Raw genomic sequence first — 20,565 nt, forward strand, 5'->3', positions numbered from 1 at the left:
GACCCATCCCCACCCCCAACCCCAGCTCCGTGGAACAGCTGTATTCCACGAAACCTGTCCCTGGTGCCAAAAAGGGTGAGGACTGCTGCCCTATATTGTGTTCAAGAATAATTTGTTTCACTCAGTGGAGACTGGAGTTGAAAAACTGAACTGGTCAGCTGTTACAAATTGCAAGCCAATTCTGGGAACCATCCCCTCTCATTAAATTCAGATTTTCCTTTAGGATTTGAGTAACGAATCACGCCATGACAGACAGATACAGAACTAATGCTGCTCTCGTGAACCTAACCCACCTACAACATAGATAAAGGAAGAGAATTCTGTCTTACCGCTGCTGTCTGCTACTTTGTATATCACTCATCTTCCTGGTGTGTGTGGGTTTTTTTGTTGGTTTTTGTTTTAAGGTATCTGGTTTTATGGGATTCTTTAATGATTTCCATTCAGGTATGTTTTCATGTTTTCAAACATTTGACTTAACACGGATATTTTCAGATTGGAAACCCCCTAAGGAAAAGTTCTGTGGTGTTGCTAAGCTTTACTCTTATCATTTAATATGATAGTAGCACACTGACTCTTCACACGTGTATGTTATGGTACCTATGTCTTGAAACCAGCCTGCCTGGATGAAAAGAGACCTGTATGTTTGTGGGTAAAGCTGCCCCAGGTCAGAAAACCGAAAAAGAGCTAAAAATAAAGTTCATTTAAGAGTTGAGCTGCTAATATATAGATAACTGAGTCTATTTGCAAATAGTCTCTATATGGAACTTAATCTTTTAAGCGGCTTGAGATAGGCTCCAGGAAATTCTTCCAAAAGGAAATCTGAAACACTGGGCACCATTAATCATCTTATTAACCTAAAGGTTTGTGACATTTATTTATTGAGCAATCCTGTCTTCCCCCAGAATAGCCCTGAATCTTTTACAATCTGTACCACGTTAAGGGAAGAAGCCCTCATCAAGGGAGAAATCCTCTGCAGGAGAGCATCCTGTTTTGCAGTGGCATTAGCTCTGAACCAGGTAAGGCTTTGGGGTGCACATAAGTGAATTAGGAGTAGGCAAGACTTTACTACTTTCATTTGTTCTTGCTTTTATTTTATCTTTTTTCCTCTGACTCTGTCATAAAGAAAAAGTCCCCATAAAGAGACCAATGCCTTTGGTGCCATGGCAACCTACATCTACACCTCTGCCTCCAAAGAATGTTTTCATTTACAGTGGAGGGCCTAACATGCACTGCTGTTTACATGGGGCTGGCCAGGATCCTATGGACAATCAATGAGGGAGGCTGTACTCAGAGAAATTTCTCAAATAATTAAAGTGGAAATTTCAAATGATTCGTTTACCAAGTAACGTGCTCAGGGAATGGTTTTAATTTAAGACTCTCCAAAGTGTGTTCTAGTAAATTCCTCAGGGGAACAGTACTCCTTGAGTTCTTGGTATTTTAAAATTATTTGCCTTTTTTTTTTTTCTAAACTACAGTTTGGCCAGATATAAAATTGTGAGGTGATATTTGCTTTACTTGAGGTTTTCTTTGGCATTGTTTTTCTGTCTTCTAGTATGGAATGTTGCTATGGAGAAATCTGAGGCCTGCCTGAATTTTTTTTTTTTTTTCCCACTTCTGAGTGACTTGATCTTGTTAGTTTTTCTCTTTTCTGTCCCTTATATCCATGGAAACATTTTTCCTTTGGGAGTTCTTCATCAGCCAGTTCTTTTCTTTTCTTTTTTTTTTTCCTTGCTGTAATCCTTTTTTTCTTTTTTCCTCATAATGTCTTTATATAGTTTACATGCTGGTTCTTTTTTGGTTATTCATCATTGAAAGATGCTTAGACCAGCCACTTGCAGAAGATTCATGTCAGAAGAGAATAGCGCCGTGTTGCCACGTTCTAGGCCAGCAGGAATTTTCTTTATATCTGAGTTTTGTCTACAAATATGCATTGGCTCTATTTCTTCCTGGCCAATGGGAGTAGGCACGTAGGTGATTTTCAATGAAAAGTCTCTTCTCTGACGCTGCTATAAGTGACACATTGTTTCCTGCAAGTATGGCTGATCTGTGCAAATTCTTGATTAGCCTCGCCTCTGCCACCAAAAGGATCCAAAGACCTCATTACTAGTTCTAAACTCTATTATCATCGTTGTAAACAGGAATTTAGTACTTCAGGCTGTGCCCTCACCTTTGAGAACTACTTTGTGCACTCCTTCTGAGATATGCAGCAATGTCCTCCTCTTACTGCTTTGTCTGGAACTCGCGTATGCTCCATCTCCAGTGTTTTTGGCAATGCAGATTTCTTCTGTGGTTTGAGGTTTCTGCTATGTTCTAATTATGTCAAAGATGGGTGTGCATTTCTATTTCTCAACCTTGTTTTTTTTTTGAAAGCTCATTCCAGTGAGAGAAGGGGAAATGCCAACTTTATGCCCCCATCTTAGAATGTGGAACTCAGGCAGGTTGTTAAAACATTCAGTAATATGCCACTGTAGGAAACACTTTATAGAATGTCCATTTTTGATTACCAAAAAACTTTTTTTCTTTGTGTACTTCAAAACCCTGGGGCACCATGAATAGGAATATCCTGACATCTTAAATGATCTTTATGATAGCAGAGTAATGTTTATATGCCTTGGGGGTATGACTTGTTTTTCTTCCTTCTAGAACCAGCTGGCAAAAGCTATATCCATTTTTTCTCAAATCATGAAGCCAGAAAGCATAATCTGCACTAATTTAAATGTAAGTGACTTCTTTATGGTTTAAAGTAAGGCTTGAAGTGTAATAAAACGAAGTCTAGATTTTTTTGTCTGTGTACAACAAATGACTTTTGATCTCCCAAGGTCATCCATTATGTTCATTTATTGATCACTGTGTGAAAGTTATAATGGAGCCCTATGAGAGGAGTCAATACGTTCTTCCAGGAGTGTATAAATAGGTGGGAAACGCAGATATGATCAGATATAAGAGGTGGCTAAATGCTGCAGGTGTAACACATGACTACAGAAAGGCTGTCAATTTAGAGAGAAGGGAGATGGACTCTGCAGTCTCTCCACTGAGACTTAGGAAGAGCCTGCGTGCTGATTACATCCTATCCATGGTACCTGACTCACGGAGTCAGTACACCTACGGCATAAGGTGGCATCTAACCTGGTAAGCGCTCAATAAATGCGAGCCATTTTCATTCTTTCTTTGTTGCCACCTTTTCAGTGAGCAGTGAGTCGTCTGCACCTCCTTGGGGCAATGAAAAGACTAAGAGACTCTCCTGTCATTAACGACATCACAGCCCCCACTCAGCTAGGCCCTGCTGAGGCCCTGCTTGTATGCCGAGTACGTGTGTTGTGGGGAGTTCAAAAGAAAGCCCCTAGTGTCCAGGAACTTACAGTCTCCTGAAACATCAAGGGGTCAAGATGAACCGAAATGGGTAAACACCAGCATGACATGAACTGGGATAGCGGGTCATAGCCAGTGCGGTATTCCAGGCTGGGGAGCAAAGGGCTGGCCAGCAGGAGCTAACGGAGGAGAACTGGGGAGAAGAATATTGTTGAGCAGTGTTCTGAAGGAGGACAGGGCTGTGGGACTGGAGGCATGGAGGTGAAAGGGCGTTCTCTGTTGGGAGATTCGTTTTGCTGAGGGTTCTAGTTTGCCAGTTAGTTTGCTGGTTCTCTTCCTAGTTTTGAGTCCTTAGGCAAAGTTACTTAACCTCTACCACCCATTTTCCTTCTATCTGAAGTAGCAGTAGTAATAGTACCATTCTTTCATTAGGAGAATTGAAAGAATAATGCATATAAAGTAGTTAGTTAACACAAAACAGTTGGTGCCTCGCATGTAATCAGTGTTCAGTGATGCTTGCTAATACCAGTAGTATTTGTTTAAAATGAAATATGTTAAATAAAAGGATTATTTATTTCTAACAAATCCTAGAACCCGTGAACAGGAATTGCGCATAACTGCAAGCTCCCGTGGTTTTCAGTTCTGCCCATAATTATCCTCAAATGTCACCCCCAGACCAGTGCCCAGATGACTTTCAAGAGAAGGACTAGATAAGCCTTTATGGTAAATTCTGGGCAACAAGTTCCACCAAGAAGTCTGAGATAAGAATACCTTATATTTGACCTCATATTTACTTTTCAAAATACCTACACAGGAGGGAAAGATGAGCCTAGGGAACCAGAAAGATGGAGACAGTGATAGTAGAGAACCTGGGAGGAAAAAAGGGAAAGAGGTGGGTTTGGAAGGGAAGAGACTAAATATAAGAAAAATACGCAAAAAGAGATGTTGTAGTTGGCAAAGGGCAGGAGCCTGGAGTGGGGATGAGTGTCAGAGCTGTCAGTTAAGAACTTATCTGTAAAACCTGGTAATGGATCTGCTATAAACTGATTAATGCCACAAAAAAGGGAGGTAAGAGGTCCCAGAAATGAGTTTTTACGGCATTAATGGTGAGGCAGAGGAAGCAACAGAAAAAGACAGGGGAGGAATCACACCAGTGGATCGAAACCCAAGAGAGCTGATAGCCCTACGTGCCATGGCCTCCTGCAGGCAGCCCCTGGCCCAAGACTGGGCACCTGAACAGAAACTGCAGGTCAGCCTGAAAAGCTCTCAGCTGATGGAGGCCAAGGTGGCAAAGGTCCGGAGTCCAGAAGTCCAGGTCATGTGAGCCAGTAAGCCAAACAGACTAGGAATCCTGGTCTTCCAGCAGATGCATATGTTATTTTTTCTTCTTCTCAGCTTCCTACTGGATGTGGACGGCTCAGCATCTCCAAGTATTAATATATTTATCTGCTTCTGAGAGAGTGGCCTGCAGATGCACTCATTTCATGATTGGATAGCAGTAGAATTGCTAGGATTCCAGGCGGTTCATAGCATCAGCGGGGAAAGAAACACAGGAGACTGTGTGAGAGAAGTTTTATGTGGGTCATTAGTCGCTTTTCCTAGAGTTGCAATGGGCATGGGGGGATCAATAAGGGTTGATAAGAAACGGAAGAGAGTGAGATCGGCAGGGTTTCGGTTTATTTTAGCTAAGGTGCCACGCTAGATACTTACATTTGTCGGTTTATTTTATACAACACTGTCAGAACAGTATTTCTCCATATTATACATGTGGAAAATGAAGATTCAAAGGGTAAGTAAACTACCCAGGTTCTCACAGCTAATTAAATAGCAGAGTCAAAGTTTTAACACAATCAACTCTGTTTGACTACATACAAAGCCTAGGGTTTCCCCACCACTCCAGACCTACAGAGATTAGCGTTGTGCGTCTTTTATCTAGGACTGGAGCTAACTGCTTCTCCGGAATGGTGAAAGGAACACAGGATGTCAAAAAACGAACCTGCTGTTAGTGCACGTACTCCATGTCCTTGAATTTAGATTCCTCGGCTATTCAGTCGTGGCAGCAGGAACAGCTCCTCCTGGGAGAGCTGGGTTGGGGGGCGGGGAGACGGCCGATCAACGTGGTCGAATGAATGGGCATGTTTCTGGCAAGCGCTCTGTAAGGATCCTTGAGTTGATCTTGAATATGAACCATTCCCTCCATGAACTGGGTCGCAGAATTATCCATTGTCCAGAAACTTAAAGATTGTTTAAAAATTTTCACTCAGGCAATTCTTGGCAAATTTCCAATCTAAATTTCTCCTATTTCAATACAAGCCTGTTTCTTCTTCCCTCCTTGGGAATGGTGGAAAAGAGCTGGTTGCCATTCTCAGGTTTAATAATCTTTCAGATTCTGGGTCTCTGTTATTAGAGCAGGTTTTTAAAAAATAATTTAATTCCGGGCCCTAGCTTCTCCAAGGCTGAGTCATCTGCTTAGAATCCTTAAGGGCAATTTGTTAATTATTCAGAAAGGGAAACCTAACAAATAGGCTGAATAGAGTCTCTTCAGTCAGTATCAGCAGAAATAAATGAAGTTTTTTTCAGATCTGCTTTAAAAATTAATGCCTTACACTAAAATCTTTTCTTGCTGCCAGTTGGAATATGAACTTACCTAATTTTTCCCCTCAACTTAATTTTCTTTTCATTGAAATTGCTCCTGCTGCTGATACGACCCAGAGGGCCTGGCTCCCCATTTCCCAGCTCATGCTCGCTCCACACCGAACTGGTTGAGCACATGATCTCATTGAATTCTAATCATTTCTCTAGAAATCTAGACCCATTCTGGAATTGAATTACCTTACAGGGGAATTGACAAGTGGTGAGTTTCACTGCTTTTTTTTATCATTTATTTGTTAACACAGGTAAATGTTTTAATGTTTGTTTCTCCTACTCACTAAGGCCACGCTAAAGTTCTAGCTCATGCTGGGCAGTCCTAGGCCACACCGGTAGGAAAGGAGACAGGACTTATTATTTCTCATAAATCCCTTTGTGGCAGCATCTCACCTATATGTTTAAGAATTGCATTTGGCTGGAAGCAATGCAGACTCTAAAAATACAAGAGTCTATATAAATTAGAGGATTTCTTTTTCTTCCAAGTAGAAAACCAGAGGTGGTCGGTCTAGGTCTGGTATGACATTCCGTGATGTCATCAGGGACCTGGCCTCTTGTATTTCCATACCACTATCCTAAGCGCGTGACTTCTATCCATTACATCTATTCCAGCAAGAAGTAGGAGAATGCAGGAGGACAAAGAAGTTGGTCCCTTTTAAGAATGCTTTCCCAAACGTCTCCCCCAACAACTTGTACTTACACGTTAATGGCGAGAGCTTAATCCCATGACCACATCTAGCTGCAGACAGACCTGAGAAATACAGTTTCTGAGTTCCGTACATGACAGCATCAGTTAAGGTTAGGAGCTCTGTTATCAAAACAAAGAAGGGAAATGTGGATATTGGTTAGAAAATTAGCAGTCTCTACCACACTGTGCTATTCTACTTCAAATATAGCAAACTTGGAAAGAAAAGAAATGCAGAGATGTCTGCATGTTCAGGGCTTCTGTTCCCTTTTTTGGTCAAAGGTGTCCAGTGACACATTTCTTGAGGTCTCAGAAAATCAGAAGGGTGGGAAGTATGTGTTCTTTGACTAGTTTTTTTTTAACGAAAAGTCCCCCTGCTCCTTGCTAATTCAATTTTCCTAGCCTTTTGTTTGAAATCTGTAAGACTGAAGCAATGCACTATACCCTGATTTAGCTTTCTTAATTGTACCCTGAGACTTCAGTTTGAGACAAGCTCCTAGCTTTAAATTTTTTCTTTGCCTTTCATCAGTAACTGCCTCATCTATGTTGCCCTTCAGCAGTATAGTTCCAGGTATTGAACCTTACTCTTGAAATCCCCACTGAGTCAGGGTTAGTTGCTGGAGGCAGGAGAGAAACTGGGAAAAATTAGGAAGAAAAGTTGAAATCTTTCAGAAGCACATCATTAATAGTTTCTAGCATGAGGTCCGGGAGGTTTATCCCTGTACATTGCTAGGGGACCTACACTCCCCTTCTCATTTCTCATTGTTGAGGGTCTACTCGGTGCCAGGCACTGCAGATGTGGCATCAACAAGGTAGACTTCTCCTTGCCCTTGACAGGACAGACCACTGCCAACCAAATTGGGATTGGTTTTTACTAACAAAACTGTTAAGAACTATTAAGACGTGGAGATTTTACCCCACTTCTGAGCTAACGAGTTAACCTGCCACAGTTTTGTGGATGCTGGTGGAGAACACAAGACACCGAGAGAAGAAGGACAGTTTATTACTCACAGCAATAGCAGTAGCCAGCGGATTAGCATTTTTGCAGCAGTTTCTTGAGCCCAGTTCCCACAGAGCGACATGAAGAGGGCTATATGCTTCTTGCACACACAGGGGATTATATTTTAAGAGAGGAGCTGTGAACTTGGGGAACCCAAATCTCTTAAATTGGACAGTAAGCATACCTGCCCTCTGCTTTGGGTGAGACACGGTCTGTCTTCCCAGGCTGCTGGCGGCACAAACATCCTTGAAAATACAGTCGGGACTAAAGACAGTCAGTGCTTCTGCCTGACTGTGAGAGACCCACGGAATGTTCTCTCCCTACAAAGGGTTTTGCCTGTGCTCTAGAACTCAACTTAGATCAGGGCTTTTGGAGTTAGGCTACTTGGGGCCATTTCATTCTGTTCTTCAGGACCAAAGATAACCCCTCATCCCGATCACCTGCTCAGCAAACATACAATGTTATAAAATGGACTATTAAGAGAACTTAGTTGCTTTGGTATAAGAAAGGAATATCTCTCCCAGAAAAACTATCCTTTCTAAAGATCAAGAGGCTTAAAAATGTTTACACCCTTCGATTTTGTAATTTCACTTCTGGGAATCAAGTCTAAGAAAGTAACAATTTTTTAAAATGTATGACATTTATTGATAAAGTATGGTATTGCTTTATTTGATTTATATGATGGATTGCTATGCATTCATCATTAAAAATGAGGTTTTATTTTTTCCTAAAACTTCTTGATGCTATGAGAAAATGTTCACTTTATAATAATTGACCAAAAAGCAGAATCAAATTGGGGGGTGGGGGAGATTCATATATTTGGAAGATAATACATGAGATTGGAAACAATGGTTAACATTAGTTGGTGAATTCTGAGTTATTCTCATTTTCTTTAAACTTTGCTGTGTTTTTCAAATGAGACTAGTGAACATTGGTAATTGGGGTGCGGGGGAAATGTGTTCTTTTTTTTCCTTATGTTAATTGTATCTGATGGAAGGTAGTTAGTGGTATCATTTTGAAAGCCAAGTACAAGCACCCCGTTTTGATAGCTGCAGTATAGATAGGAGTGCCTCATTAAAACTTTAACCGGCTTCCACTTTATACTTGCACAATCTGTACGCCTGCAATTTCCTAACCAAAAAAATTAAAAGATAAAGGTATCTTTTGACCCAGAGCCAGTCTTATGAGATTGTCTGATTGTCATATCCTCTGAATCTAGAGGAAATAGGGAAGAATCTAATAGTAATGTTTTTTGAGGACCTCCTGCGTGCTGATATTTCATTTAATGTTCACAGTAATTCAAAATGTGAGATGTAAAGGTATTTTCCTCATTTCACAAATAAAGATACTGAAAGAGATTAAATACCTGGCCAGAGTCACTTGGCTGTAAGTGCCAGTGCCAAGACTCTGACCCAAGTATGTCAGACTCCAAAATCCATGTTCTCTCCATTTCTGCCTTTTAGCAAGCTTTGAAGTGGTGGTGTTTTGATTAGCTATTGGAAACCAAGTTTTGGTTGGTGGCCATTCATTCAAAGCACCTTTGAACTTGAGCAAGCAAATGAATTAGGAAGTGGCATGAAAGCAGGGTCGATGCCTCTAAATGTAGGCTTACCTCACGGGGTACACGTCTCAGTGTTGATCACTAGCTCAATCTTGTTTTTCTTGTTTCTTCTTTTTCTTCAGCTTATGATCCACATCCAGTCAAACATGTTGAAAAGCCTAATAGACACACTAAAGGATGCTACAGAGGGGAATCTGTCAAGATTTGTGAAAAAACCTGTGTTCTCAGAAGAAGTGGTGAGTAGGCGGCTTCCACAGAAATCCTGTAAAGGTGCAAGAACACCCTTGAAACTGTCCACTTGATACCTTCATCCTGTAGGCCACCTCTTTAAAGAGACTGTCCAATCCGGCAACCTCTCTGTGGTTCCTGTGGCTAGATTTCTATGTGTGGGTGCAGACTTTGTTCCTCTAACACAAGAGAATTTCCTCTGAAATTCTAGGAAAACTTGTTCCTTTTACATGGTTCTTTTCCCCACACTGTCTTCATGGGTGTCGGCCGTCTTCTTTTCCTTTTTCCTTTCTCCTTAAGCATCCAATTCCTTCTCCCCACTCCTCTCAGTTGATGACCTTGCTTCCTGTTTCACAGAGGAAACAGAAGCAATTAGAGGAGGACCGCTGCCGCACCAACAGCCTCCTTGCCCCCCTCTCTCTCTGCTCAGCCTTCCCTCCTGAAGCCGTGGTGACTGTAGGCACCTCTCTAGAGCCTGGGAGCCCATCCCCACCCCCAGCCAGCCCAGGGCATCAGCCCAGAAGTTGCGTCACCTTCTTTTGAACATCATCACTATTGCTCACCTTCCCTGTGGATCATCCCCATAGGCAAACAGTAGGCTATAGTATCTCTCATCTTAACAAAAAGAAAATCTCCCCTACCTAAACAAGTAAAAAGACATACTGGCCTAGAGGGGTGGGATAGGGAGGGTGGGAGGGAGGCGCAAGAGAGAGGAGATATGGGGATATATGTATATGTATAGCCGATTCACTTTGTTATAATGCAGAAACTAACACACCATTGTAAAGCGATTATACTGCAATAAAGATGTTAAAAAGAAAGACCTGCTGGGTGTTTAGATAGGAAGACTCAACCTCATAAAGTCAGTTCTGCCCAAGTTAATGTGATAATGTAACATTTCAATAAAAATACCATTAGGTTTTTTTCTGTAGTTTAGGTTTAGTAGAAAGAGCAAACTAGCAAGAATAGCTGGGAAGACTCTGTGAAAGAAGAGGTGCTAGACCTGCCAGATATGAAACCATATTAAAGCTTTTCTAATTAGAACTGTGGTTTTAGCTCCTGAATAGACCAACTAATGGAACCATATAAATGCTTTGCAAAATTATAAAATAAAGTTAAATAAAAATGAAGAGAAAGAAGCAATTTCTAAAACTTGAAAGTAAAATGAAACAAATGAACCTTGTGCCATACTGATGGCTTAAGCACATAAAGAGGAATTATTGTAAGTCATTCGAAATTTAGTGATTTGTACATCGCTAGTCATATAACCTACAGGGAAAAAAGACTGTGAGGAAATCATAAATTATTGGCAGTGATCATATTGTTAGTAAAGATACTGGTATAGTCATTTTGACTAACCAAGGGGCCTGGTTGTCAGTCCTCTCCCAGCTTTTCTCCCTCTTCCCTGGCCTTTGGTAGCACGGTCCCAGCTGCGTTCCGGCTAGCACCTGAGATGGCAGGTTGGCAGCAGAGGGCAGGTGGCAGGCAGCTCCCCGCCTCTGCCACACTGTGGCCTTCCCAGCCCAGTCCCATTCCTCACTCCTACCTGAAGGCTCTGTAAAGGGAGCTTGTCGGGAAACTAACTGGTTGATTAAATTTAAAGCTTCTTTCTATTTGAGGTCTTAGCTCTGTGTAGGTTGTGACCGACCTGAACCTTTTGGGAGTGTGTTCAGAAAAGTAGGGGAACTAGAAATGTAAACTGGTTTGAAAGCACACGATCATGTGCATGTGTGCGCAGCACTGACACAACCTCTGCTTTCTCACTAGCACTGATGTTAATCCTTCCTTAGACCTGGCCCGTCAATATGTTGCCTGAATTATGCGACTAAAGCATCCAAACTTCACACTGAAAAATACTCATTGTTTTTATCTGATTCTCCCCCCCGCCAAAGCCTATAAGGCTGATTTACTTAGAAAGCTCACCCTCTAGTTCAGTGTATCCCCTGGTTGCTGTGAGGCTACCCAGGGAACTGCTTGTTGAGAAGTGAACTGATCCCTAAAACCCCAGCAGCTCTTGAGCTAGTTCTGAATATCTTTGTGAGATTGCAATGTGGAGTCTTATGTTGTAAAACTCTGCATTTTACAAATGCTCTATTTAGTGTTTATGCCACCAGTTACTGGACATGTTTAATGTGTGGTGAGAAGGTGCTGTTGTGCCCTTAGAGGAATGGTGAAAAGAACTGCGGACTTTTCTGCAGCACCGTGACGGAAACCACTCCAACGTGAACTGTTTCCTTATTGACTTCTTTTTTAAAACTTAATTAACAAACAATGTCGTACCAACTGTTTTCGGCTTCAATTGTAGGATGGTCCTAGTGATACCATTTAATATTTATTTTTGTAGTGATTTAAGAGAACTGAGGTAGTTAAAAAAAGAAAGAAAGAAAAAAGAAAAAAAAGAACTGAGGTAGTATCTGCAGTGAGAGCAAGGCTACCTCCAGCTTGGCTCACCTGCTTTGCTTCTTTTGAAAGCCATATGCTGCTGCATCTCACCCTGAACATGAGGACTAAACAAGCTATTCTTTTTAAGAATGTTAGAAGTGTTTAAACTTTACCTGAAGGTTCAGTGGGGAGCCCTTGTTTGAAAAGAAGGTGTGCAGGTTTGTGTTATATTACACAAGCTGTGTATATGTGATAGACTCACATTCACATTCTAATTTTGAGCTCAATCATTTTTGTAGAATTAAATACCATTCATACACTTGTGATGCTAATATTTATACCTCTGGTCTAGACCTTGCCCCCATGCCTCATAATTGTGTAGCCAATAACCTCTGGACATGTCTGCCTAGATGTTTCACAGACATCTCAATCTTGTCCAAAACAGAACTCTTGATTTTCCCTCTCCAAATCTCATCCTGCCATCTTCCCCATCTCAGTTAATGACACCCCCCATCTCCAGGTTACTAAAGCCCAAATTGCGAAGATGTCTTTGATGCCTCCCTTTTCCTCTCCCCTTCAACAATAAATCCTTTCAGTTTAATCTCCAAAATATACTTCATATATATCTACTTCTCCATCTTTTCTATACCTTTCCCAGTCTAAACCATCACCTGCTCTCATCTGGCCTATGATGGGGGCCCCTAGATTAGTCTCCACATTCTTGTACCCTCCAGTTCTCCACACAGCTTTTTAAATCGAAATCAGATCATGTCCCAGTTTGGACCTTCTGATGGCTTTTAGAATAAATTCCAGAACACTTACCATGAGCTAGAAAGCCCTACATCATTTGACCCTGCCTCCTGCTCTGATCGTTAAATTGGACACACTTGATTCCATGCTGTTTGACCTCCTTTCCCTGGTATGTTTCATCGTATAGTATGGGCCACTTGAACCCCCCTTTTATAAAATACCAGGGGTGATTTTTAAGTACTAATCCTGAATGTTGTTTATAGCTTATGGAATCCCTTATAGTTAGTTATACCTCTCTGTGCCCCCGCACCCTGGTTTTTACCACTTTAGGTGCACACTCTTTTTTTTTTTGCATTTATATCTCTGCTTCTTGGAGGATAAAAAGAACAAGGAAGAAATCTTGCAGAGATATAACAATCTACCCTTCTTGCTTTTTTTTCAGCTGGTCAAAGTGAGGGAAAAAGTGAAGGATGTGCCCACTCTTCTGGCCACATTTGATGAGCTGTATGGGAAACTGCACATAAATGGCCAGGTCACCACTTACACTTTGGATGCTCTGCTCTGCCACACCCCCAGTGATAGGAAATCCCACACGGTGCTATTAAACAAGAGGACAGTCAGCCGTCGGACCTTCCAGCCGCTCAGCCAGTCCCTGTGGGCTGAGTAACCCTGAGTTCAAACCATCCATGGGTCTGAGTTGGAGGGGGCCTGCTTCTAGTGAATTACTGGCTTCCTAAGAAATCGGGCATCGTACTCCAGTGTACAGTCTACTAACACTTGGTCTCCTTAAATTTCCAAAATCATTGAGCACTGGCGTGCTGCCTTGAGACGTTCATATGTTGTGCCACCAGGAAGATCTAGATACAGGCAAGCAGAAAGCTCGGGCTCCCGCGGGAAGGAGGCTTCCCCTTGTGAAGGGCTGAGGAAGCTTGAAGGAACACGGTCACGGTCTCCAGGGGAACCCAGTAAGCACTAACAGGAGGGAATTTCACTATAAGTGGCCACCTCCAGCTAATTTTCAGGGGAATCGTGGTCTGAAACCCTACTCTACCATGCTGGGAAATAGCCCAGGATTTTCTCACTGCTTCTGTCATCATTTACCTGTGACCCTAGACAAGATACTTGAGCCCTCAGTTTTTCATCTGTAAAATAATAGTGCCTGTGTGAATCTCCATATTGATTTGAAATTTTCATTCAATGTTCAGTAGGGTCAAATTTTCTCAAAAATCAGAGAAATTAAAAGGTTCGTGAGAAAACTTGTTGTTTTCTCAGCAGAACAAACAAAACCAGAATTTAACTCTCAGAACTGATAATAAGCCGAAATTTAAATGGTTACCACCTTGGTCACGGGCAATCCACGTGCTTTTCAAAGTAAATGCCAATAAAAACCACATAACGCTCTCTGTGTTCCTTAGTTTTCTATATAGGTCATAAATATTTGGTCCTATAGTTCGTCTCGTTTGTTAATGATTTTCTCTTTTCTCTCTTTGGATGTTTTATCTTTTATAAATAAATATGTCATGACAGCAGGTCAGAGCTTCCTCGTAAGGATCTGCCTCTTGGTGGTTTGAAGGCCAGCACCTGGGGGGGTTCGTTTTGCCTTTTCTTTCTGAGGGCCCACATGATGGTGAAGCCTCCCAGCTGTCTGCCTGCAGTGCTGCAGACTCCTTATTCAGTGCTGTTTCAAAACCCGGAGATAACTCTAACTTTACTGTTATTCATAGAACCAGAAGTTCTAGAGTAGGAGGAATCTTCTAAGTCTTCTCCTCAGGTCAGGGGAAATGTCCTGTCCAAATTGGTGGAGCTGAGATTAAAATCCAGATTCCTAGTCTCATTCCCTTCCCACTGCACCACACGATGTCTCCTCAGAGAAGAAACAGGAGGTTCTCTTCAGAGATAGAGCACTAAGAGCTCCTTGACTTACTGTGTGGCCATGGGCTCCCCTCAATCTCATCTGTTAAACAGGGATAATAGTAATACCACCTCGTGGACTTACTGTGGACAGAATGAGGTAATAAATGCAAAGCAAGCTGAACACTACCTGGCACAAAGAAAATGCTATATAAACATTAACTCTTGTTATTACTGTCAGTAGCATTCAGAGTGTTCGCACCTAGTTGAAGAATTACATAAACAAATGAGTTCTTCCTCCTGTTCAGAAATATCAAAAGAATTTCTTTAGCCTATGTTCTGTGAAGCATAAGCTTCATTTAAAGAAAATTCTCTGCCTCATAGAATCTTAATTACATCTTATGTGTGTCTGGTGTTTTGCAAAAGAAAAAAAAAAGGATTTAAATTTCTCTACCTTCAAAGTCTTAGGGAATAATAGGGCATGCTTCCTGTCCCTCAACTTATCTTTTATCTTCTCCAGCATTCACAGAGAGCATTCAAATGGCTATTATGCCCTGGGTGAATGTGGCCTTGGTTGTTAGCTAACAACTATTCATTAGCAAAAAAAAAAAAGATCGTGAGCAATAAATAGCAGCCATGACCTTCCCAAGCCCTGCTGCTCCGAGCAGCTGCCGGCTGTGCTTCTCTGCGGACTGCAAAACTGGGCTCTTTGACCTGTTCCCAGAAGTCTTACTGAGGGGCAACTTAGTCATGAGGTAATGAATGTGCATAACGTTCACCTCAAAATAACAGACGATTCTAAAGGCAAAGAGAAAACCATCAAAGTATGCTCAGTATATAGTGACCATTTCATTCTTTAAAACTTGGCAGTTTCTTTGAAAAATGGTGTTTCTCTGCAATCCATAATTTGCCTAAAGCATCTATGTACTCTACGGTAATTTGCCTAAAGCGTGTACTTACTCTGTTAATGAGAATATTTGACGGACGGAACATCTTACTCCCCAACTCTATGTGCCTTTGTAGATTGTTTTCATTTAGTGTAAATGTTGCTACGGAAGCCAAAAATTATGGTGAGTACAGCACAGTATGAAAAACAGACAAAAAGATGTCTCCTTAATTGGGTGATATAAGGGTAGTGGTCTGGTTATCTATTGCTGTGTCAAAAATACTCCAGAAATTAGTGGCTTAAAACAAGACCAATCATTTCATTAGACTGGGCTCAGCCAGGCAGTCACCTCAACGACTTCTTCCCTTAATGCTTCTGGCACTGGATTCTAGGACCTCAGCTGAGGCTGGGGCCTGCACATCCACACGTGGCTCCCTGACAGCACACAGTGCCTGGTACTAGGGAGTGAGTGTCCCCAGACAGGCAGACGCTTTGTCACCTTTCATGACCTATTCTCAGAAGTTGCATAGCATCACTTCCACTCAAGTCACAGGCCCATCCAGATTCAAGGGAGGGAGCATACATTCCACCTCTCAGTGGTGGTGACGTCAAATAATTTATGGACATGTTTTAAGCCACCACAGATCATTTTTTCCAGCAAGCTCTTTAAACTTGTCCTTTCCCGTTCATTGTTACTTCCCTAATTAAAGTCACCATCATCCATCAATCATCTGTCTTTCAGCTCTTCTCTCTACTGAAGCCAGAGTGAGGTTTCCAAAACAAATTTGTCCTCTGCCCTGTTTAAAACCTCCTCACATCCCTCTGGGTAGAGCTCAGACTCTAACATGGCTTAGAAGGCCTTTCCGAATCTGGCCCTCGGTTTGCCCATCCAGCCCCACCCTACTGCACACCTCTTCTTCCCTCCTACACATCTTTTGGGTCGTAACTTAGACATCTTTTCATCTGGGAAGACTTCTGGATCCACTGGATCCCAGCCAGGTTAGGGGAGCTACCGACCTTCCCCTGTAATTCACTCATCAACACACTTATCATACTCCCGTCGTTGCCTGTTTTCAGTTTTTTACTAGAGTCAGGTGCCACCTCTATCTTGTTCTCCACTGTGTGCCCTGTACCTAGCACGGTAGGGAACGTATCAGAGGATGAGTACTCATTTAACTACGGCCTCATTTACATTATGTAATGACAATGGCTGTCATCATGATCCCCCTGGGAATAGCGTTTCTTCTCCAATGCCATCCGCTCAGTCCCAGACACTTCTCATTTAGACCCCACTCCACGCTTCTGCTCAGCCCACTATGTATCCTTGTCTCCTCCCACCTAAAATGCCCTCACTCTTTCTCTACCCACCCTTTTCTACCCAACTCGTGTCACCTCTTCCATAGGCCTTTCTCAAGCTGTAGAACCCATATGGATTCTCCATTCATTTACCAACTCCATATTGAGCATCTACAAAGGACAAGGCACTATGAAAGGCCCTTAAGTTGCCACAGGGTAAAGACTGACCATATTCCTTTCCCAAAGCAGAATATTTTTATCCTGCCATGAACTTAAGGACCTTTTGGCCTAGTCATTTGCTCTTAGCTTCTGTAGATAGTACTCATTACAGATTGATCAAAATCCTACCAAAAATAGACTCGGTAGTGAAATAGACCAACCCTGGGCCATTTTTGCTAACAGTTTTGTTGATGATGACCCAAGAAATTAATACAAATTTGAACTAATTCATAATGAATATCACTGGGAAATTATGATGGGGTGGTAAAGATTTATCTGCTACAATTCAGGTAGAATTGTAGATTCCTCTATTTCTTTGCAAGTGAACAAAAATTTCTTATTCATTTTCTGGTTATATTGAGAACCCAAGAGAGGAATTCATGGGAGACTTGATCTTGCTTGAAGGATATTTTTAAGCTTTGTTTTAGATAAATGTTTGATCTTTCTGGATATCTTCCTCTTACCCATTTTCATAGCCACGAGGACAGCTGGGGATAAAGCTGTGGTTGTCAAACTTTAGCAAGCACGAGAGTCAGCTGGAGAGCTTGTTCAAACCCAGAAGGCTGGGCCCCAGCTCCAGAGTTTCTGAATCCGTAGATATGGGGTAGGGCCCAAGAATGCATTTCTAGTACATTCTCAGCTGCTGCTGTTGCTAGTCTGGAGACTGTGCTTTTCACCACTGTGTGAGAGGAAGCCTGTGCTTCTTCATGTGCATGGGAAGCTCAGGCTTCAGAGGCAATCTCTGGGTCCTCTCTGGTCTCTGCTGTGAGGAGGGAAGAGCAGGGAAGCGTGGCCTTGTCCCTGGACTCCTGAGCCAGTATCTGCTTGCACCCACTTCTGAGCTCTGTGCCGCTGCCATTTGTCTCTACTCATAAGGACCCTCCCTCTGATGTCAACCAACCCCAACCCCTCCACTGGACTCAATGAATCAGGAGTCCCAGGGCATTATGATTTAAGATCAGTGAAAAGTGTATCTATTTAGTGTTTTCAGATTCACATATCCATATAAACAGATGGCAAAATAGTACAGGGCTTGACAAAACTAACCCAAGATTCAGGTTACGTTATAACACTTCTATCTACAAATTTGACTTGGGGAAATTAAACTCAGTAGATAAAGTAGCCATTTAAAAAATCACAATGGAAGAAGCTATCATTAGTAAAATTTGATATGCATTATGCATAAAAAATGTGTGGTGAACCAAATCACTGTGAATGGATCTCAGTGGAAATAGTTCAGAAAAGTAAAATCAAAAGATTTTTACAAAGGAAATGGTTTGACTCTACTGCATAGAAAATGGATCACAGAATTAAGTTGGCTTAAATGGCATTACCTCAAAAATATCTTCTGAACAAAAACTGAATGATATTGGTGTAATTCTGATTGAAATATTTTTTATTCATTAACAGGGAGTTAAGAACAAGGGGATTAAAAATGCCCTCTGTTCTCATGGAGCCTGCATTCTACAGGAGGAACAGACATTAATTGGATGACAGTGCAAATGACCCCATGATCACAATTGGGATAAATGATTAGCCTGGGGGCATAGAGAGTAAGTGGTGTGTGTGCACACATGCACGCACACACACACACACACACACACACACACACACACACACACACAAGAGGAGGACCTTTTCTGGTCTTGCATAGCACCAGTTGTCTATGGCATTCATTTTGACACAGAAAGTATGGTGCCGTGTATTGTTACAGAACCTTACAGTGTATCAAGTGTCTCCTGAAGGACGAAGTATTCTACATTTGTCTTATATGACCCCAAAGTGCCTATGTAGCATAATACTGTACATACAATGGGGCCTTAATGTTTTTTGAAAGAATGAACTAATTAATGGCAGATTTTAGTTAATATGGACCATCTGCCACAATATGCTTTAAGTATTTCACGACGTTCTCACAAACCGGTCACTCTTTCTGTCCCAGTTTTATAGATGACAGACCCCAGACCCAGAGAAGGGCGCGTGGGCCGACCAGTGCATTAACAGACTGGCCGAGCCCCTCTACCTTCCAGCTCTGACGCATGGATTCCCACCCCTCCCCCGCCTTGTTGCCCAGCCCTCAGCTAATCTGAGACAGAAGTGACCACGCATCCATCCAGCTGCCCGCCTCGCTCAGGTGACCCTTCTTCTGAGGGCTGGGGCCTCCAAGGGCCTCAGAGGCACTGTTAGCACCGTGATCAAAGGTGGGGTTGGGGAAAGAAGGCTCAGAGGGAAAAAAGCCCACGCTTGGCTGCTAATCACTGCCCTGCCGCTGAAACCTCCAAAGCTGGGTGAACTGGGACGGGAGAAGGCCTCATTTAATCAGGCTCTGAGAGGAAAATGCACCAGTAGCCCGAGTGGGCCTAGAAGGCATCAGGGTTTCCTGTGTGTCACCTGCAGGCCTGCCTGGGCAATGCCTGCCCAGATTAATGACGCTTACACCCACCATCTTCGCTGATTCCTTTTTCCTACCCCAAATCAGGCAAGCTGCTCACCCACAACAGCCCAGCGTCACCACATCACTTAATCCCCCAAACCTCCCTCACTCCCAGGCAGCAAGATCATCCTGTCAAATTACAAGTGACATCACAAAGAAGGAAGGCACAACCCCCCCACCAAGTGACTGCTCTACAACTGGATTTGGTTTGAGTTCACGAATGCAAGTCCCATGCCTGGCCACCAAGCAGCAGAACCTCATGGTGTGTCCTACTCACCCCAGGGGGACATATTATGTAGCCCTTAGGGTTCAAGGGGATTAAAGTGACCTTCACTTTCATGGCTGAAAATTACTGGATTAATATCAGGTAGTTTAAGGAGTATGTTCTGGTTGTAGCAGGTGGCAGGATGGCCACATGCACATCCAAAGATAATTCAACACGAGTGCCACTCGCTGAGAAGCCAGGAGAGAACCAGGCAACTCAACATGAGGCTTTTGGGCCATAGGGTTTGTCCCCCCCATATAAAACAATAGAGAGCAGAGAAAATGTCATTTCCAATTTAGATTAGCATAATCGCTTCTTTGACAGTTTGCTGCTCCGGTGACAGGAAATTCAACAACAACATATGCTTTGTATGCTAAACTTCATAAAATACAAGAAATAGAAGAAAAACTCTAACACATAAGACTTACCGTTTGTCAGATCCTGTTTAAAGCACTTTGTATACAGTATCTTATTTAATCGTCAGGAAAACTCCACGTGGGACTATTACCCCACTTCTCAGATGAGAAAACGGAAGCTCAGAGGGGTTAAGGTACCTGCCCATGAATATGAGTAGGGAGTGGTTGAGCTCACGTAGTCTGGCACCAGCCTTCACGTTTTCAACTCCGTCTCTGTACTCCAGCTCTCACGGCGGCTGTACGTACACGTGCGCGCGCGTGTGTTCGCACATGCGCATATGTGCCCTTTTCAGGCGAAGCGGTTTGCAGTGTTGATTCAGCAGAACCTCAAAGGGGCCTCTGAGCAAAAAAGGTTAAAATATACATGCTTACACACATATACATAGATATACATGTTATATGTGCGTATATTACACACACACACACACACACACACACACACACACGTACATAAATCTGTGTATGTCAGTCTTTTTCAGCTGATCCCCGGCCAGCTTCAAGCTTTGCTCTGTCGCCAGGACGCAGCTGAAGAACTTAGAGTAGCCAGCAGAGGGCGCCCAGAGTCACTATTTTTTAAAGGTGCAAGTTTTTAGAAGCATCTTCCATTTCTGGAATTCAGAGAGAACAGAGGTCCACA

General features: G+C 42.5%; 1 protein-coding gene and 1 long non-coding RNA gene across 5 annotated transcripts in view; one reads left to right on the forward strand and one right to left on the reverse strand.

The window, feature by feature from the left end:
* PTCD2 (pentatricopeptide repeat domain 2) overlaps window positions 1-13,967 on the forward strand; it is a 28,348-nt gene extending 14,381 nt beyond the window's left edge. For 2 of the 4 annotated variants that reach the window (XM_067730950.1, XM_067730951.1), the window contains exons 7-10: window positions 903-1,016; window positions 2,644-2,718; window positions 9,324-9,437; window positions 13,004-13,967. In XM_067730950.1, the coding sequence (XP_067587051.1) occupies window positions 903-1,016; window positions 2,644-2,718; window positions 9,324-9,437; window positions 13,004-13,228 (528 nt within the window). In that variant the 3' untranslated portion in view covers window positions 13,229-13,967. Of the gene's footprint in view, window positions 1-902; window positions 1,017-2,643; window positions 2,719-9,323; window positions 9,438-9,786; window positions 10,115-13,003 lie in introns of those variants that run through there. The other 2 variants (XM_067730952.1, XM_067730953.1) reach the window with 2 other exon arrangements.
* LOC137221378 (uncharacterized) overlaps window positions 1-20,565 on the reverse strand; it is a 34,447-nt gene that overhangs the window by 4,864 nt on the left and 9,018 nt on the right. The window contains exons 2-4 of the long non-coding RNA XR_010941982.1: window positions 19,941-20,267; window positions 9,253-9,775; window positions 6,656-6,763 (exon numbers count right to left, since the gene is read on the reverse strand). This is a non-coding gene — a long non-coding RNA (uncharacterized lncRNA). The remainder of the gene's footprint in view (window positions 1-6,655; window positions 6,764-9,252; window positions 9,776-19,940; window positions 20,268-20,565) is intronic.

Source organism: Pseudorca crassidens, chromosome 3, assembly GCF_039906515.1.
Source record: "Pseudorca crassidens isolate mPseCra1 chromosome 3, mPseCra1.hap1, whole genome shotgun sequence".
NCBI lineage: Eukaryota > Metazoa > Chordata > Mammalia > Artiodactyla > Delphinidae > Pseudorca > Pseudorca crassidens.